At 34.4% G+C, this 21,795-nt stretch overlaps 1 protein-coding gene across 2 annotated transcripts in view; it reads right to left on the bottom strand.

Moving 5' to 3' along the window:
• Positions 1 to 21,795, bottom strand: part of FMN2 (formin 2) — a 179,686-nt gene that overhangs the window by 51,797 nt on the left and 106,094 nt on the right. For both annotated transcript variants that reach the window (XM_017806715.1, XM_017806716.1), the window contains 6 exons: positions 17,166 to 17,227; positions 9,711 to 9,802; positions 9,434 to 9,563; positions 8,360 to 8,506; positions 6,544 to 6,603; positions 6,243 to 6,363 (listed from right to left, as the gene is read on the bottom strand). In XM_017806715.1, the coding sequence (XP_017662204.1) occupies positions 6,243 to 6,363; positions 6,544 to 6,603; positions 8,360 to 8,506; positions 9,434 to 9,563; positions 9,711 to 9,802; positions 17,166 to 17,227 (612 nt within the window). The remainder of the gene's footprint in view (positions 1 to 6,242; positions 6,364 to 6,543; positions 6,604 to 8,359; positions 8,507 to 9,433; positions 9,564 to 9,710; positions 9,803 to 17,165; positions 17,228 to 21,795) is intronic.

Below are 21,795 nucleotides of genomic sequence, written 5' to 3'. Positions count from 1 at the left end.
GATGATTAGCTGCTCCTCAGTCTTACTGCATTGTCTTTGGTCGGGATAATAATGAGCCGCAAGATTTTTTCGTTTCAACACACCCAAAACACAAAAACTAAACCAAAAATAAAACCAACCAAGCAAACTAAAACCTCCAACTCAACAACAAAACCAACAAGCAATCTAGCAAAAAAAAGATCAAAAGGAAAGCAAGAAGAATTTTAATTACCTTAGATGAGTATTTAAGAGGTTCATGAAGCTGTTTTTGTTAACTAGTTCTGAAACCACATACTTATCTATAGAAGTCTGATAGAATTCAGGTGGATTTTTAAGGTATTTGAGAGCATAAGTTTAATTAAAACTTGATAGACTCTTTGCTTTTAAGCCTTTAAGGAAGTTTTGAAATTATGTCCTTAATTTTCCGAGGTTCTGAGCACTCAGACTTCCACAGGTGATGTGCCTGTGTCCTACTTGTTTGAAAAGTTTATAACAGCATAACCGCTGTTTTCACAACTTCCTCAGTGCTTTCTGGATTCTTTACAACTGCAACCTGTGACTTTAAAAGAAAACTTAGACTTTATCTAAAGAAAACCATACTGGCTTCATCAAAAGACAAACTCTGATGAACCCAACCACAAATACAGAAAGAGCCCCTAATTTCTTACACTAAGAACTGCTGAGTCTTAAAGGGCTTCCATAGACAGCTCCTTGTTTGGAGTTTTAAGGACAGTAAAATATAACTCAAAGATTGACTGAAAGCCTAGCTTTAGTTTACATCTGGTTTAGGTTTAGAAGTCTGCATGCTGCATAGCTGCAGCAATTAACCCTTTCAGTAATAACTGAACAAACAGCTACAATGTGTGGATGCACAGCTGTTAATGAATAGGCAAAAGTAAAGATTTAATTTGGTTAAAACTATAGCTGTTTCTGCAAAGGTAGATTGTACAGATAAGTGTAGGATTGACCAAACCCACTAATGTTGCTGTATTATCTTGCTATTAATTACCTTGAGAGGTTTGGCATTTTATTATAAAAGATTGAAGGCATGTTTTCCTCATAATACGGATCTATGGATCATTTAAGAAAAAGCAAAGATTTACTTCTTAATTGTGAAAAATTTTAAATCATATTTATATCAAAACTATTGTCAGAGAATAACAAAATCACAGACATTGAAAAGTATCTTAGAACAGAACATATTTGATGATGCAATGAATTCAAACTCTCAAGAATGCAAATTTTTATCTAGTTCTCCTTCAACTTTCTGTCTTCTTTTGAAACTTGAAATACCAGTGTACAAACATATTAAAAAGTCTGAAATTTTTGGGAAACCTCTTAGGATACACTTTATTTCATCAAACTTTAGCTATTTAAAAGACAGACCACCAGACTAGACTCAAGACCTTTCCTTAGAGGAAAATCAATCAATCCTAAGAATGTCCTTCTCCTTTAGGAGAGCAATCCCTTCCTTTTCTTTCGTCTGAATTGGGGCCTTAAATGGCTTAAGGCTGCTCAAGTTTGTTAACTGAGGTTGAAATTAATACCACTCCTGCTCAAGAAGTGGCATTGAAATGTTGCCAAAGTCTTAGCCCCATAGTCAGAACTGTGATGGAAACAGTCTTGGGAATATGAAAATACACAAGGATGCGTGTACGAGCATGTGTGTGTGTGTGTGAGAGAGAGAGAGAGAGAGAGAGAGAGAGAGAGAGAGAGAGGATGGTGTGCAAATAGAACGGTGCATTTATTTTAGGTTAGCCTGTAAACATTAATATGACTTATGAAAGAACTAATAGTGGATGCAATCTGATTTTGCAAAGTAACCCCAGACATAGATTTTCCTCTTCACGGACAACTTCCACCTCAAACTACTGCTTGACTGCACTTTCAGGTAGGGGCCTCTTTCTAGGTGTTAAGGGCAAGAGGCAAGAGGAATGATTAGCATGACTATTACTGTCCTCTCTCAGTCCCATATTGACACCACTCCAAATATAACTTTTAAAAGTCTTTCTATTGCACAATGTGGTATTTCCTATACTCTGATTTACACAGCAGGTGTTAAACATGAGAGCACATAACAGCTCTACAACTAGAAGATCCAAGCTGAATGGGTAATTTTAGGTGACTAAGAAGCACTGAAAAAATACGGAACGTGTATATTTCCAAGTTATTGTGGGGCTTTCATTGGAACATACTTTTAAAATACAAAGTGTTCTGCAAATGCTTAACACTTTATAAACATTCTCTGTTACATTTATTCCAAACCAGAGAGATGTATTGGGCCACACAGCCTAGCTTTTTTTGGATGGAGACTTTTCAATGAGTTGTAAACACTTAGAATAGGAAAAGAAAGCATCACTACAAAAATAATGTTTAATTATCATAATTATTACTTGTAATCACTTTTCAATCAAATATATTAAATATGACTATGACATATAAACAAGTACAGACTTCAACTCAATTTTATAGCAATCTGCATTGTATTGTATTATTAATCTCTTCTACTAGTCAGATTTATTTTCTGCCTGACATTGTTTCTAATTCCCTTTTAGCTAAGCTTCAGTGAAAGTTTTGCAATAAGTGACAACTGATGAATTAGTTTTTGATTAGCAAGAATAAACTTACTATTGTAAGGCTAAAATGTTAATGTGTAGCCAAAGAACAGCTTCTGAAGATTTTAACTTGCCATAAGTACTGTAACTCTCAATGCCAATTTGTTGTTCTAGTTCTTTTCTAAACTAAATACGTATCTTGAAGAATTTCATGGGCCACAAATCCAACATTTTCCTAATCCACAATTTTACCTTAAGAGAGTTTCAGAGCAGAGAGGATTAGAACATTAATTGATGCAATACACATTTTTCCACATCTTTCTGTCCTACCTGGAGCATTCTGAGGTGTCTAGAAAAGCACACATAGTAATAGTTGTGTGACAGAGGTTCTAATCAGGAAGAGTCACACTGCTCCTGTGACCCTAGATGCCCAATTTTCTTTACACGGTGAGTTGATTTAAGTCATGTGGCAAGTGCTAACGTTTCTTTTGTGGAATGACATAGGAACAGAAGTCATTGCTTGGCATGACTGCATCAAGGAACATTGCTGACAGCCAGGAGAGATCAAAAGCAGATCAAGTTGCTTAACAAACTATATGTCACTGAAGTCAAAAAGGCTAAAGTGAGAATCCTGGAGAGCTGTGAAATACGGGAGCTACAGATGGAGCCAAACTCACTTGATTTGTTAGTAAAAGGATCTACCTGTTCTTGGTCTTCTATCTTACAAAAAATCTAGTATATAAAATTTATCCTTGGGATCTCTATTTTTTAAAAATACCTCAAATTTCTGTAATATTCATCTTGGAACAGTCACATAGCATGCTTCTGAGAGTCTTTTGGATTTGCACTTTTAATCTGAAATATTAGAGAAAACTTTTTTTCTAAAATTTTACAAACTACAAGGCATACAGTTCATAAAATCTTAAAAATGGGCAATAGCCTCTAAGGTCAAAAGCATAGGAGTTTGAACATCAAGAGTTCTTTTTTTCTTTTTAAGCAACCAGCATAACAACTCTAATATAAACATAAACCCAAACTCAGAACTGTAAAAGAGCATGTCAGTGAAATTACTTTACAGAACCATGAAGATTATTTATATCTGAATGTCTCTGTGTATGCTACTGACTTCTTTAGATGGAAAAATACAGCAGTGCTAGAATGAACTGCTATTGTTATGGCTATAAAACTTTTTTTTTTTAAATAATAACCTTCCTCTACTTTGTGGGTTTTCTGGTTTTTTTTTTAAATGGTCCCAAAATCTTATGAAAGGATCTTTCCAGAATGAAGCCTACCTTTGCAAAATGATCATGGGAAGTTTTTTAAGATAGAAATAAAATATCTTCAGTAGTTTTTTTCCTGGGTGAACCAATGCCCTTTTTCCTCGTTGTAATAAGCATCATCTCACTGCACGGTTTGCAGGGTATTTGAAACTAATATCAACAGAATACCCTTGCAATGGTCATGCAGCCTGAATTGATGTTATGTGAAATTTTCAGTTTTTCAGTGACAGAGAACAAAGCAAACTGCCCACCCAACCAAATGGTGAAATTCTCTCATGAAATCTTCTATCTAATTACTGATGAATATAGGTCCAGGGTTACAATTCACATCTCAAAAGCTGGAATGTATTCATGGGCATTTATTTCTGTGGCTTTAAAGTCAGTGTTTCCCAGGAATAATCAGTATTCATTTACTCTCATTGACTTCAAAAGGATAGGATCATATTTAGTATTTTGTCAGAATTTTCTCAGCATCTTACAGTCCTCTTCCTGCTCTGTCATTTAATGAGGTGCTTGCTAGCTCTAGTAACTCATAAGGTTCCAGATGTGCATTAGCAAATCTGGTAGTGTACTTACAGTAAATGCAGAGAAAAAAACCACTTTGAAGTAATTTTATCCGTTCAGTTAAAATTTGTACTCTATTTAAAAATGATTGGCTTTTCGATCTCACTGAAAGTATTACAAAAATTAAGCTATTGGAATACCCAGAATTTCTAGTGTATGTTCTCACAGTCATAAAATCTTTTAACATAAACTATTTTTAATTTAGGGTTCCACTTTTCTTTGGAAAAGAGAGTCAATATAAAGCATTTTGAATCTCTCAAGACTGATATAAAATCACGATTGAGATTGCAGTGTGGTATTGAAATTGTCACTTCATATCCAGGAGAGGATGCAGATGGAGTCTGATGCTGTCCCCAAATAAGTTTGTACCAAAGGGCATAAGGAAAGAGCAATAGTGTCTGTATTTATTCTTCAGTTTCATTAGCTACAGAACAGACTGACAACAGAGACTCCAGTCTTAGGGCAGATTGGAAGCATAGAAAGAATTCAACTGCAGCCTGATGGCAGAGCGAAGCGTGAAATTTCCATTTTTACAGAACCCCTGCTTTGATCATTGCACAGTGTGGATTTATTCCACAAGAGATTTATGTCTGTATGGAAATTTCAATCTTGATCTAAAAGTATTTTTCATCTAAATAAAAACATTTTTGGTGAATTTGTGAGGAATAAAATCTGCCCCCATAGGCGTTCGTTAACATACGCTAGGATTCAAGTACCTTTCTTCAGTAAGACCTAAGTATCTTTCTTCTACATGGCAAGACTGGAGATCAGCTCTGAGACTATCTGGCAGTTGCAAGCATAGAAATAAGTTTTCATGGCTGAACTGTGGGATTTTTGCCCCCTTGATCATTCAAGGTAGCAAATGGATGGTGCTGCAGTTCACTGCTAATGATCACACTAAGTGACCTTGTTACAACTTTAAATCTTACCTCAAAATGTTTAGGATAAATTTTAAAACATCCTAAAAAATATTGATAGGAGCAAGAAGGGAAGATAAGATATAATTTGGTAATCATGTTATGTTTTTGTTTTAATAGAGAACCTTCCAATCTAGGTTGTTCAGGGATGGCTTACCAAACCATTCCTTGGTCTCTAAATGCATAACACTCAAAATCAGCAAGGCAACAGTAATATAAAAATCATTTTACACCTTGATCTGGATTTTTCTCTCCAAGATTTAGTACAGCGATACATAAATGGCCAGTCTAATGGGGACTTATAGCAAAAATAATGAAGATTGTGAATCATTTGTGCAAACTACTCTTGCTTAATCTTAGTGCTTAGATCCCCGGGCTATTAAGAAATCTATGTGATATATGTTTTTTATTAAAGTCTAGCAAACATATCCTAAGCCTGTTGAATTCATTTCAAGAAAACATTTCACAAGAGGGAAAAAAAATATCACCTTTGCATATTGCATATTCAGTAAAGTCCAGTTATTTAATCTATCTCTAACAATATGTAATATATATTATTTTGTCTGCTAGATAGTATTTGCAGGCAATTATAAAACCTTTTTTTTTCATGGACATGGTCCAACACTTTGCAATTCTTTTTACAGTGAAGGACTTGTCAAAATATGTTTGGAAAAATGAAAAACTAAACTAGCTTTTTGCTTTGGTTTTGAAAAAAAAGATTTGACCTAACTGGTTTGATGTTTTTAATTTAAAAACCTCAGGTTATCTACAGAAAATTATGAGTTATTGCTTAAATGGTCATGGAAAAGAAAATCAAAGAAACAAAACAGTAATTGAGGAGTCAAAAATACACAAATATTTTTACAGTGTCATCTAATGTCTAAAAATGATACAAACAATAACACACCAGGGTAACGTATAGTTAGCACTTAATCTAGGTTCAGTACCTCGCAAATCTTTCTTCATTTTGCGGAGATCTTTTTGAAAATCATCAAACTTCAATTGCGAAGCCTGGAAGAGATCTTGTGGGTCCGGAAGAGGAAAGATGCATTGTTCTTTTCCAGCATCCTGACAAAACCACAAATGAACAGTTACATAGTGCTCATTACTTTTTGCTATACTAAAATATATAACTGAAAGCACAGGGAATAATTGTGCATATTTCGTCATCTTGCCAGCAGAAGAACAAATTCGCTAATTTGTTTTTTTTAACTTGAATTTAAAAGAGAAAAATTAATTCTCACTCACCTCATCAAAATTACGTAAATAATATGAGACAATGTAAGATAGAAGACTTCTGCTGTTGTCCTGTACAGAGGAGAATAAAGTTTGCTGTGTTACTGAAACTCACTGAAAATATTCAGAAAAGGTAATTCAAATAAATGAAATACTTACTGTCAAGAAAAATACTATGCAGATTTGGTCCCTTCACTAAAAACCAAACCAACCAACCAACCAAAAAAAACCCCCACACCCTGAAATATCATTTAATCACTAAAGAAAATGAAGAAAGATATGCTATAACAGCCATGTAATGCACTCCTTATTTTCAAAATTTACCTGATTGTAAACCAAACCCTTACATTTTGAAATTTCCCAAGAAGGAAAAGAGAAATTGTGTCTGGGTTCATGTATGCAACTTCTTTTGCAATAGTATAATTATAACCAAAGCAAAGTTAAGTTAAACAAAGAAAGTTATTTTTCTAAATTAAACTTGGGGTGGGAGCGGGGGGTATTTGAGGGAACTTTGTCCTTGTTTCCCCTCTGCAATTTCCAATAAAACTTCACAGAAGATATTCCATTTGAAGAAGATGTCTGACAGAATTACATTTTCAGATATTTTCAGAAAACTATTATGTAAGAACTTTTCTGACTGATCGGTAGCAAATAAACTGAAAATGTATCTTTCAATTGCAACATCAGCAGTCATAATATTGTCAGCAAATTACATACTAAGGATTTGAGTCACCAAACTACATTTAGCATGCCTAAATTTTCTACCAGAGTTCTAAAACTGGTGATACACTGTATCTAGTCAATTAGAAGGTTCAGCTAAAGTAAGCTGCCCCAAACCTGTTGTACTAAGGTGTCATTCACATCATCACTCCCTTGGTTTACCAAAGAAACCAGCACGCACTGGTTTCCTCCACTCCTTTAAAGGCAAATGGCTGACATGGTGTCTCAGCTCAGGGTTATCTACTCACACGACCTAACCCAGAAGCTAAAGCATCTATATTTAGTAAGGGATCAATCAGGGAAAAAAACCTATTTTTTTTCTGCCACTTGTAGAATTGAAGATCTTGACAGTGACTTTCTAGAAAGATATAGGAACCAATTTTAACTCTCATACTATAGTCCACATTCATATAAGTCTTTTCATTATAGCAATAGAAATTCTAAGATTATTGTTTCCTTGTAAACAAAAGCATATATTTGAATATAATCCAATCTGAATAACCAGAGCCAAAAAAAGTGCTGGTAACACATAAATTCCAGTTTAGCACAGAAAAAACACTATTTATCATTCTCCTTATTTAGATGACTATACTAGACAAATCTTGACTCAACAAGTACTTTACTCAGGTAGGTCCACGATCCAGTGCCAAATGCACACTCTGTAATTATGATGAATGCAAAGGATAAATTTCAGGTTACCTCAAATGCTCTGGATGCCTATTCTATCATTTTCAGGAGTTATATTTTTCCCTCACAAATATTTTGAATCAGTATCAAATCACAGTTAACTTTTCTTTGACAACTCCTTCCACTTCTGTAATAAACTTTAATGAGTAAGATCATAGTATTGCTTCCAAATACAGGAAAATTTAGAACTATGCAGTGTACTGAAAGTCAAATACACATGAGATTAGGAACTAAAACATAACTTCAGGTATTTTTATTTGTACAGCAGTGAAAAGAAGTATGATCAAATAAGTATAGCAACAAAAGAGTTCCCTTCCACATGCCTTTCTAAGCTTCACACCATTTACTCAGAAATGGAGATAAATTAGTTTTCTGAGAATTTAAGATTCTCTGGCCTTCAGGAAGTCTAGAATCAACTTACACTGCTCTTGACATCTTTCAGTTTTGGCAGGATATCTAGTCCAAATCCATCAGCCTGTCCTCGTGTTCTGTTTCCACCATTCATGTAATTTCCAAAGGCAAGAACCAAACCCAGGACCCGCATAACTCCTGACTCGTTTTTCAATGTCTAAAAAACAAAGAGAGAAAAAAAAATTCTGTTTCAAGTCACAAAAATATTTAGTTAACAAGCACATTTGTTGTTACCGTGTTTAGAAATAATACTTATATAAAGACTCAAATATAGGTAGTTAACAACCTTCTACTGCAACATGTAGAAGTAGATAATATTAATATGTAACTTTCTGTGAGTGGAGAATGTTATGTCCAAATTGGATACTTGGAAAAAATAATAAGAAATCTATAAAGTATTATTGGAGATGACCTGTTGAGAAAAATGAAAATAGTAATCTTTAACTGATACTGATATTATGAATGGTCTATTTAATTTCAGGGAAAATTCATCAAGATGTTCATAAAACACCCACATGGAACAACTAAAACACTTAATCAAATAAAAAATATTACATAATAAAACATGAAATATTTGAACTAATTTTCAGCTATTAAAATACTGTTTAACCTGCATTTTAAAGCCATGTATTTGTTTTGCATGGGGTCACAAAATTCCAGTAATCTCTTCGGACTAGATACAACATTGCTATCTCTAACTCATTTTAGATATCAGAAATATTATTGAGTGGCACACTTCTAAAATCCAAGAAAATACAAAGTGTGCTGAACTAGTATTCCTCTGGAAAGGAGTGATATGGTCACTATGAAGAGTGAAGACTTTGCTTTAACAAAAGAAAGGAGAATGTACACTATTTTCCAGAGGCTGATATACATTGATGGCAAAAACATGATATAATTCAGTACCAAAATCTAATCTTAAAATTCACTTTGATGTTGAAGTACAATCATAAAATGTTCTATTCTACTATCCTTAATATTTAATGAGTACTTAAATAGAGTAAAAACTTTTGAAATATGAGTACAACTTAACAAGATTAAATATCAGAAATTTAGAACTACCTTTTCTAAGAGCACAACCTACCTCACACAGTTTCTGCAACAATTCAAGTTTGCGACGGATTGAACAAATGCTTTCTGAAAATGTTGATTGGAACAGGATGCAAAATACACGTTCTGAAAAGTTGGGAATTAGTGAGAGTTCATAGAGGAACCTGTAGGAGTGATTAAAAAAATGATGTGAGTCACTCTTAGTAGGTACAGGTTTGAAGGTTTTTTTCATAACATCTCTACATAGTTTACAACAACAGAGAAAGTTTTCTAAAGAGAGCAAAACTGCTCTTTCAGAAGTATATTCTTACTGTTCCGGCTTATCCAAAGACTTCGCGTTTTCTTTTTCCTTGGATGCCTTGCTATGCTTTTCTATTTTTTCTAATTCATCTGATTGTGCTCTCTAGAATGAAGGAAACAAAGTAATGAAAAATTGTTGTGATTAAAAACCTAGTCAAACAACACAAATAAAGATGCCCCTGTAACAAATCAAATTCATAGGTTTTTCTTTTCTTTCTAGCATCTGCTTGCGGTAAAACTACTTAGTCCATAGAGTGATTTTAATTATAAATAGATCTGATGGAGAACAGAACATCTTTCAAATAATATGGTTGACTACTAGTAATCTACAAAATATTTACTCATTAAATGATGCATGGGGACAATAATCTTCATTCCCAATTCATTTTCTTTGCTCGTTTATAAAGTCTTTGAATCGAAGGACTGTCTTCATGAGTTGTATTTTCTTTCCAAATCTGTTGGAATGCCTTTGAATGTGATCCGATCTTTAAATATGTATTTAAATAATACATTTTTTTAAATAAATGAAAATTTATTTACTGCAATTTAAATTTTGTTTGGTATTTGAAAAACACTATGAAACAAAAAATTAGTTGATTTATAATTGAACTGTCATACATGAGAACTACTGCACATTTCTTTGAACTAAAATAATATTTATTTTTATCTTAATAAGTCAAAAAAATTACATATAAACTGCCTAGTTTCTTGAAGAACTCCATGGCACACTGGGAAAACTTCTTCAAAATTCCAATCAATAGAAACAGAGCCTCATTTTTTCCTGTGCTCCATACTACGGTGAAATTATTTTTTTCCAACTGTAATACTGGAAAATGGAATGGCATGGAAAGGAATAAAAGTGGAATGGAAATCTCTCCATCTGACCCTTCTTTTGACAGCTGTGGTGGTTTTCAAAATAGACTCAAACTGTGAAACTTTACAGGAATAAATAAAAAAAAAGTATATCTACTTTTCTTCCTTTAAGAAAACATTACACACATTTTTTAACTTATTCCACCACATAACTTGAAGACAACAGTGGAAAATTACATATTAACTACTTAAATAATGGCAAAACATAAGATGGGCTTCACCCGCATTCTTTCTTACATGCTTTTTCATGGCTACCAGAAGAGGTACGGAACTATCTCAAATCATACTGTCAGCTACATCAGCAACCTGAAACTAGAAAGTGAGGTTTGGACAGTTCTTCTTAGGTTGTTGAACATCTTTCCATGTCAAAAGGGAGAAAATATGAAGAGATTGAGGAGTCATTCAGCAAAAATTTCAGAGTTCATCTCATTACTTCAAGAAGTCTGGAAATCATTGCAAGGTCATATGTCTTGAATGTGATGTATCCTAATAATTATCCAGCATTTTTGTGAATGTTCTTCAAAGTTCATCTTCTCTAAAGGAGTCTGATTTTGTCTATCAGATACTTCAACATGAAAATATTGCAGGAATTTTTTTTTTTCCAGCAATAAAATTTGTTCTCAACACTAAGAAATTATAAAGGTGGCAATACCTGTACCCCAGATTAATAGAATGGCTGAGGTTTGAAAGAAACCCTGGAGACTGTCTAGTTGAACACTGGCATAAAGCAGAGACAGCTAGAGCAGGTTGCTCAGTATAATGTCCAGCCAGGTTTTGAATACCCTCAAGGACGGAGACCTACATACTTCTCTACGCGTCCTGTTCCAGTGCTTGGACACCCAGTAAAAAAACAACCAACCAACCAAACGCCCAAAAACTTCTACAAGTCTTTAGCCATCATCATGGCTTTTCACCAGACTCACTCCAATATGTCAGCGCCTCTTGGACCAGGGAGGCCAGAACTAGACACAGCACCCTAGATGTGATCCCACTCCAGATATGGTCCCACCGGTGCTGAGCAGGTCACTTCCTTTGAAGAGCTTGGTCCTTCCTTGAACTATTGACGTATACTGCATCATGAAGTATAAGCTCTCTAAGACAAGAGGGCACGGTCTTAAGCTGTGCCAGGGGAGGTTTAGGTTAGATATTAGGAAGAAATTCTTTACAGAGAGAGTAATCAGGCATTGGAATGGGCTGCCCAGGGAAGTGGTGAATTCTCTGTCCCTGGAGGTTTTTAAGATGAGGCTTGATGTGGCACTTAGTGCCATGGTTTAGTAACCACGGCAGTGTTGGATCAAGGGTTGGACTTGATGATCTTGGAGGTCCCTTCCAACTCAGCTGATTCTATGATTCTATGCCTTTCTCAGTTAGCAAGCACAAGGGTGGGGCTAATTTACTAGTTTTTAATTTTAGAATACTGGCAGTGGCCCCCTCATAACACCTAGTTTCCTGAATTTCCTACCCCAGTATCAGTTTAGGGTGAGGAAACAAACTTGGGGATTCGTCCTCCAAAGGTACTTTTCAACAAAGTCTCTGTCAAAGCAGGCATAGGACATGTGAATATAATTGCAGTAGTAAATGTTTCTCGAATAATGATATCCTCAGACGAATTTTTTCAAGATACTAAGATCAGGAAATTTTATCCATTTTTAATCTTAGATTACTCATCCAGAAACAGGGGGAGGACTAGAAAAGATACAACTATCTGCAGACATATTGACTTAAATACTGCACGCGCTGTTGAGGAGAAAGTCGTGGTTTTGGTTTTGTGTTAGGGAGCAGGTGTAAATGGGATATTTCCTCACTTCATCTAGATCGTTCTTACCCAATGGAGAGTTAAAAGAGAACTTCCATTACTTTACAGGTCACTAAGAATTCTCTTGGTAACAGGTGAAATCTACAGATTTTAGAAATTGGAAGGATGCAAATAAAGGCAGCATTTTTCCAGTGGTTGTGTCATCAGAGCCACAGAAGTCTGGGCATGACTTTCTAGGAAGAGATATTTTCTTTATTCAAATTACGCTTCAAAAAATTCTTATATTCAATTTACACTTGTAAATTTTTGTAAAGAAAAAAGATCAACTTTTTGTAAAAGTAAACAAGTTCTCATACTAACACTTTTTAAATTAAGTTCTGTTATTTCTGACCAGTCTGTAAAGTATATTCTCTTCTGTTAAAGTGAAAGGAAATCACTGGAAATTTTTTTTATAACAGTTAAAGAGAAATAAATATTTTAAAAACCAAATGATTATTTGTGAATTCTTTAGAATAAATACTAAGAGTACTCTTCCTTCTGGCCTTCTCAAGAGAGATGCTTTACACTCTTCACCAAAATCAATAGGTCCATGTATATGCTCCAAGTTCCAAATCCAATCAGAATTTCAGGTCACTAATTTTGGCTCAGGTATCCAGACTTCTGATTTATGTGTATTTTAAATTATGATAGAAAAGTAATAAGACTTACACGTCTTCTGCACAGGTATTATTGAAGATTATTTCTCAGGATTTTTACCAGTTTGCTTTATGGTTAATGTCTATTTGTTCTCCAATTTACAGATGGATAATTTTAAAAAATCTTTCATATTATGCTCCAGATTTGTGTCAAGAAAGAACACATTCCATAGATGCTTCTCATGAAAGTCATTAATTTGACAGAATTAGCACCTCTTTGAATGATACTGCTATTTATTTCCTTGATTTTAGCTATTACATAGCATCAAAAATGGAAAAAATAGTACAATATACCAGAATTTGATATTAATTATATCTAAAATCAGTCAGCATAAATCTGATCCAAATTAGAGCAAAAATATATTTCTTCAGTTTAATTATTTTTCGATTTTTGCCAGAGTATAAACCTACCCTGTATTTGGTCTAACCAAAGTTAATAAGGGCCCTTTTTCCATCTCACAATATAAATCTTATCATTTTCTGGTTAGTTTTTTTTTCCTTGCAACAGAACCTTAACTCTGAGTTTAAATCAGTTTAAATGTATGTAGGTTTTTTTAATTTTGGCGTGAATTTTTTTTTGCAAGCTTGATTTTCAAAGTTTATGTTGCATATTTGAAAAACAATGAGTGATTTGTCTAAGGAATCTTGTCAAAAGTATCTGAAACAACAAGGATATACAGAGATACCCAGGTTAATAACAAATATGTTCCTTTGAAACTGTGTCATGTATCAGAGCTCAGGCACAATTTATACTCTTTACTAATGTTAAGACATCACATTGTAATTGTTTGTTTAAAAAAAAAGGGAAGTCAGAAGAATTGAGTCTTAGTGGCAGAGAGGAGTCAAGCACTTCAGACTTCTGGATACCTTTCATTCTTGCAAAGGTATTTTGATGTTTTTGAAAGCATTGACCTAAGTCTTCTAAAGATAAAGGCAATGTGCGCAATTTACCAGGAGACAAATTAAGAAAGTATACATGTTTCATTTGTGATGTAAAGAGATTTGAAAAGGGCAAATCCAGAGATCATAGATCAAAGATAATTCTTTGATACAATTTGTAATCCACTTTTATACTATTATTTTCATGATCTAAGGAAGACACAAGCAGGACCAGACGTACCTTGTTTCAGTGATACCTCAGCTACAATTCCAGCTGCTAAGAGGCTATCCATTTTCAAAGTAAACATTAATTTATTTGCAAATCAGTACATTTCCTATCACAACCAACATGTCCTGACCACATACAGCAAACTGACAACTCCAGTGAATTTTATCTGCCTTCTCCCTCTGATTATAGCTGTCACCTGAAAGCATTGTTATTAGTCTGTAAAAGCACATTAAAGTAACCGTTCCACATGTAGTTTTATCTATTAAGGCTCTCCCATTAAAATTGCCTAGATCTTAATACATAGCTAATTATCAACACATATTTAAACAACTCTTTATATAACAATCTACACAAACAGACATAAGAGTTATTTGACTTTACCGTACAGTGCTGCAGTGACAAAATCCTTCTCACTTAATGCAATACAACTTAATACTATTAAATAAATTATTGAGGGCTTGGATCTTTGGTGGGGTGTGGGTTTCTTCGTTTATAAAATGTCACTAAGATGTATACAGTAACTTTGTGGTTTAACAAGACTTTAATTCCTCAGTAAACAGGAATTGAGCCCTTGGGACTGTGGCTTTTGAAATTAGGGTGTGTTTAGGTTTGGAAACTGCCCAAATTTCATTCACATTTAAGAAAGCAAAGCACTATGCCAGACACATGCAATCAGAAAAAAAATGATTACATTCTGAAGAAAGACTGTAAAACAAATGCTCCCATATGTTCCATAAAGATCAAATAGCAAGGCTGAGAATTAGGATGGTGATATTTAAATATCCCAGCAAAAAATCCCAATCCAAAAAATCCCAATCCAATAAATAAACCCTAAGAACTAAAATTTAAGTTAATGGCTACAAAGTACAAGAATGAGGCAAAGTTAACTCCACTTACAACACAGGATGAGGTTGAGAAATAAGGGAGGAGTCAAACATGCCAGGCTTTCTGGTATAACCATTGCTTACAACTGTTATTGAACAATATTTTTACAATTAGTAAAGCTAACAAGAGACAAAAATGCAAGGTGTGATGTGTTTTGACAAAAGGCTGAAAGTAAAAACAGAAAATAAAAGTCAACTAAAAAAATATTTCTTTCAAGACACACTTTCATCAAACAGAAGATCCAGGATTAAAAATCATTTTCCCGTACAAAACTCTCTCCAAGTAAAGTGAGGGGATTTTTAGTTCTTTGGTTGTTTTTTGGTTGGGTTTTTTGGTTGTGGTTCTTTTTTTCTGTCTGTACTCAAGCAAATATAATAAAATTGGACTGATCTGTTTTCTATTCAAAGCAAAGAAATATATTAGGCATTCTAACTTCTTGAGTCTTGCCTGGGGTTAACATATAACTTCCTCAATCAGAATAGTATTTCCTAGACATTTTCTGTATTTAGTGAGGGTAACAAACAAAATGAATACAATGACATTTGGTTATTTCAATGAACTGGCAAATTTGCAAATTCTCCATTATACTAGAATTATGAAGTATATTAGAGATGAAATTAAGGAAACATTTGAGAAGTACCCTATTAGTACATAAGCCACATAAGAGTTATATTTTTTTAAACCAAAATAAAAAAAATTCTTGTTCACTATAAAAGAGGAATGGATGCAAAACCAGATCATGACTGCAGTATCTATTCCATATTTCCCACAACACAGTCTATTGTAAGGATGCATGTGTAATATATAAAATTACTTCAATTTTTTGCATGCTAAAGAATGTATGCAATGGGAAATAGTTATGCTATAGGAGAGCAGATTAAAAATAATGTCAAATAAAATAGCACAGGCTAAAACAGAAATGTTGCAGCACAAGGATGAGAAGTGTTTATAGAGATTTGGAGGTAGTTAGAATAGGTTTCCTATTTGAACATTATCTTTCTAAGCAGCGTTGAGTGAGTTGGTTCTTCAGGGATGAAATAAAAATCCTTCCTAGCTCTTGTCAGATTTTTGAGTTTCTTTTGTTTTGTTTAGTTTCTTGGTTTTTTTATAAAGTGGACTAGAGCTTACTCTCTCTTTGGGCCTCAACGTGGATTATATATGAGACATTTCATAAATCAACCAATCATTCCAAAGGAGATCACTAAAAGCTAAATTCTAAAAACCAAACATCTGAAAGGTGTAAAATTAGTTAACATTATCAAAACTACAACATGAGGGAAATAAAGGATCCAATACAACAGCACATATTGGCCTTCAATGCAATTCTGTGTCTCACAGCTTTACTCTTCATATTTTCAGGTTCTTTGGAGGGTATATAGAAAGCCTCTTCACTCTTTCCACAGCAGTTTAGCCAGATCTCCACATCAGGGGTAACACACTCAAAGAATGGGGGAATGTTCAGTGGCCTCATCTGGAGGCAGAAACATGCTTCCGAGATCCACTTTTTTGAATTTGGTACGTGACTGGCTTTGTGAAGTTTTAGAACATGCCTGAGTATATTCTGAATCCCTGATATTACATACCTAGGGCTCAAATGGGGTCTTATTATTACTACCAGACATTTAGGAAGCCCCTGGAAGTTTATACTACTTTTTATTACATTGCCTTAGAGAAATTCTTTTCCTTTCAAAGACCTAAAATTATGTTGGAGGAATTCATGAAGTAACAATAATTAAAAGCTATAGTTTCACAAATATATTGATTTCTGTCATCAAAAATTTTTTTTTTTAATTGAACAGCATTGTCAATATTAGTGAAGTTATAAAGTGAAGTCAAAGACATGGACTGCAAGGTCTATTCATACTATTCTTCAAGGACTGCCCCACCCAAAAAGAAAAAAAAGGAACAAAACTAATTTCTGTTTAGTCATTTAGATGTTGATTATGTTACTTACATAAAAATGTATGCACTATATAAAACACACAATGGCAATTAATGAAATTTAAATGCTTAGTATTTTCATTGCTTTAGGGAAAATAAAGTCACTCCAAGATAGGACGTGTTCTGAATACTACTGATGCAAATTAAAAATACTTTCACATGGACACACAGTATTCCCACATTATATGGACTTCCTCTGATTACTCACATTCTCATACAGGGCTTGAAGGGTCTCTAGGTCAACCACAGAGTTGTCCAAGTTCACAACGGCTATAAAAAGACAAAAGAAAAAAGAATTAGTTGTCAGGATGATAATCCAGCTGTAAAAGAAAGACTGATCACAATACCCAGCAATAGTTTTTATGACCTACTGGTCATACAGCTTAAGGGTTTTAACTTTATTAACGCCTTGAATAGTGCTATTCCTAGGACTATGACTAGAAACCTGGTAGAACCAGGTGTCAAGTGTTAAAGAATTCATCTCTCTCCCCTCAAACACACAAACACGATCCCACAAGTATGGCCATAGTGAGAGATCAGAGATAAGCTTTACATCAGACTTTCATGGTCCAACTGAAAGCATTATAAAAATTTGTAAATCTGCACCACAGCCACACACACACACTCACACAACAAAGCTCATTCCTGTCACTGGTTGACTTCAGTCTTAAACTCATTAATCCATAAGTCAGCCAGTTAACTTCAAAACACCTGACAAGGGTCAAGTCTTCTATGCACTAAGCTGACACGTTTAGTATGGATACAAAATATGCCTTTCCTGTTCCCAACCAATTCTGGTGCCACACACATACTGTATTTTTTTCAGCATCGAAAACCCCAGCAGAAGAGCTCAGAGAGTGATTTCTATCTACCTAACCTGGACAAAAAAACAAACCTAAAAATCTTTAAGAGGGACATATTTTTAGGAATAGAACCCTGATTCCCCACTTGTATTAGGAACATTTCACAAGGCACAGGAAATATTTGTGCAAATATTGAAGAATTGTTCTCAGCTAATACAAAGAATTATTTTTCAAATAGTGCTTCTCTTACTCATTTTTCACAAGCACAGTGACCATTCATTTAAAAGCCAGATAAATCCAACTTTCCTAATCTAGATTTTAAATCTTGAAGAAATTTAGGAGGTTGCATCAAAATATATGTGATGGGAGTAAATAATTTTTAGCATACTGTACCAGTCTTTTTCCTGTTTTGCACTTCATTAATTTGTACCCTTTTTTGTAATGGGCTTTGCACGTGTGTGTGCACTTGTACGATAAACTGAATAATTCCCTAGGCAAGACAAATCTACAGACTGCAACAGATAGAAACCCAAAACTAGGTTACTTTTTGCCTGTAAATCTGTGTCCTAAACTGTCACAAAGAAATTCTGTATATACACCTAAAGACTACAGACAATATAATTCAAGCTCACGTGTTTCCGATTGCTCTAAAGCATTTAGAGATACCACTCTGAGTCTGGGACTCATCATGTTTCCCCTTTCCAGAGCTGAGACATAGTTTTAGTTGCAGTATAAGAAAATTATAAACAAAGAAGTGTTGCTCTTGATTAAACTAAGCAGGCCACACTGTATCTCTAAGCAGAGCATGAAGTTAACTTTCAGGACTAAACCACAAAATAACCAGGAAATTTTTAAATTTTTCAGAAAAAATATTTAAATTGGGTTTTTTTCTATTTTTCCCTTACCAGAAAGCAATGTATCAGATAATGCCAATGTAACAGTTACCACTTTTTTCATTTTCTCTGGAGGGAGGGGGCACATGAAAAAGCTGCTATTAATTATTTGGGATATTTTTAAACTTCTCTCCCCCATCAGAGTGTAATAATTATTGCAAAAGAGACTTAAAGACGCTCTGTATACAAGGCACTGTATTATACATTGCATTTAACAAATCCTGTTGCTCAATAAGACTGTATGCTTAAAAACATGCCAAATTTGCCTTGTAGAACTAGAGACTAAAATTAGCACTCAAACAGAAACTGGGTATAGATTGGTTTGAGAGCTCTACTTTAAGAAAACACACATGTAAAACCAGCTTTATTAAACCCAGGGTATATTATGAAACTCAGTTTGTATTAGCCTAACATTTCAGCACTTTTATGCTTATGCAATGTTTTCATACACGGACACACTCACAACCCTTCAGTTATTTATTTTGAGTTGTGGCTGTCTTCTCCCTGCTCCACCCCCTCCCCTTTCTTCCAGAGCCTGCCTACTACTGCTCTAAGAAATAAGACATAAGTTCCAGTCCTGACTTTTGCTCAATGTTAAGATCACCCACGGATTACTCAGAGAGCAATAGAACACTTTTGTTTGAATGCTTGCAGGAGATAAGAGAATGCCTGGCAAGCACAATGGTGCCAGGTCTGTGTACTTTCAACAAAACAGGTATGTAGAAGAGTGTACATACTTCAGGGAGCTGCTTAAAACAAATCAGTCTGGGACAAGGACATGGAGAAGTTAGCTTCTAGTACATATCCGTCAAGTCCTCTCCTCTCAGGACAAATACATTTCTATATGTTTAATCTAAACATTCATAGATAGCACTCCAATATCTCACTAGGATTTTTCAATGTTCACCATAGGTTTGCTCTTCCCACTTAGGGGGGAATCAGGAGAGGAGCTTCTGTTCCTCGGCAATACTGCAGCACTCTCCTTATGTAGCCAGATTAAACGTGCCCCCTCCCTACATCAGTGTGACTGTAAAAATATCTAACCAAAGGATTCCATATGTGGTGGCAAAATAATGGCAAAACACAGACAAATATTAATTTCCTCATATGAAAATATTCTTAGCTATGCTACAATTCCAGTATACTTTAATGCAAACAGCTGGAGAAGGGGTTATATTAGTCTTGTAGTCGCTGGATATTTTCACCCAAGTCACTATTTTAGAAAGTGATTTTTTAATTTTTTTTCCAAAATTGACATTGACATTTCTTGGTCTTGACTGCTATGAAAGTGAAGAATATCTGTTGGTTTTTGCTCTAATAGAAACTACTTTCTTTTAATCACATAAGACACAGGCAGTAAGAACTCATTTGTTCTTACTGTCATATTTCACAGTTCTGCTATTTTCTTGCATTCCTGTTACCACTGTTGCCAATAAAACCACCAAGCCAGCACCAGTTTCAAGTCTAAATAACTTTACAGTATTAGAAGTCCACATATATAATTTTCTCTATATATACAAATATATACATATGATTAAATCAGATTCTAACCAAGTATGTCCAGATACACACAGAAACATGCACAGAAAAAAATTAAAATAATTACAAAACAATATTTTTTTTCTTTTTAAGCTATCCATGGTCAATAGATGATTATAGAAAATCCACCCAGTAAAATGAGGGGTGGAGGATCAATCACAAATGATTGCTTGATAGTATAAAGGACAGAGGAGAAGAAGAGGTTTCAGAGGATGTGTAGCCAAATTAAAGGATTTGGGAAACTCTTGCTGGTCTTAAACTTTCCTGACCCTGTCACTGTTTTGGGCACAATCTACATGGAAATCTAAATTGGTACTTTTGGGACAGAAAATATATCTTATTATCTGACTGCAGAATATAGAAGGTTTAGCAGAATGGCAGTTTCCTTTTGATTCTGTATTTCCACAATATAAATGAAATTAAAAAATATGTATGCAAACTCACAATTACAAAGTCAACTTAGATACTAGTTTGAAACTAGAAGGACAAAAAGCACATGCAGAGGATAAAGACTTACTATTTTTAATAATATCAACTAATTTAAAAGTATAGGCGATACATCCCCTGACAGGAGTATAATGTTTCTGCCAAAAAAGTGAGATTAGTGTAAAGCACACAATCATATTCAGAGGCATATCTGAACTACAAGAACAGATAGATCTTCTCCCATATACATAGAAGACAATTTAGAATAGAGACAAATAAAAAATAAAAACAACAAAACAAATAAAAAATGCAACCCAAACCACAAAAAAATAAACCAAACACAAGGAATAATCACCGCCCACAAGTCTTCAGAGGAACACAGTAACCAAGCCATAAAAAGATCAAAATTTTGCCAACAAATATAATCCTGAAGAGAAAATGTATGAGAAAACACCAGCAGCAGGAAGGTAGAGGATGCACAGTGCATTTTCAGGAAGACTGTCAAAGGAAGTAGCTGTATTTTTTTCTTTGTAAGACAAATCATTGCTTTTGATTATTCCTGTATCTAGGGTCATGTGAAATACCAGCTACCACTAAAGCAAAATTGATAGGCAATATAGACACAGCAAACCTACACTTGCCTGTGGCTATGAATCTCTATCTACCAATAGTACCACATACATAAACTGTAAGAAAAAAGACAACTTCCTACAGCTAGCCAGTCCTTGGAAACTCTATTTCATTATGAAGTCCAAAACTTTGGAATTTCTTTTTAAAATGAAAAGGCCAAAATTCAACGTTTCCCACTGAGAAGAACTCCAGGAAGAAGAAAAAAGAATTATCAACCTTTTAGATCCAATTTTTATGCCATAGAACTCTCAGCGCAATCTTACATATGGATGATTTTCATGAAACTTATATTCAGTCAGATGCTTAGTCTTATGCCTTCCCTTTTCTCAGAGCAGTTTCAAATCACGCTCCATATCTCTGGCCTTTCCAAGTATGCCTCCCAAGATTTTCTGTCTCTGGACTCTAAACTTAAGTGACTCCTTCTTGAAATCTCCTAGAAGCACTGCTGTCTCCCAAAAGACTGACTAAGCATTTTCCAAATCCTACTTGACTGATAAAAGATTACAGTTTAACTCCTCAGAAAGAAGCAGTAGCTGAAGTAAAACCA

This window comes from Lepidothrix coronata, unplaced genomic scaffold (genome assembly GCF_001604755.1).
Source record: "Lepidothrix coronata isolate B3197 unplaced genomic scaffold, Lepidothrix_coronata-1.0 Scaffold16, whole genome shotgun sequence".
NCBI classification, from domain to species: Eukaryota; Metazoa; Chordata; class Aves; order Passeriformes; family Pipridae; genus Lepidothrix; species Lepidothrix coronata.
This window is presented reverse-complemented; position numbering and strand designations above follow the sequence as displayed.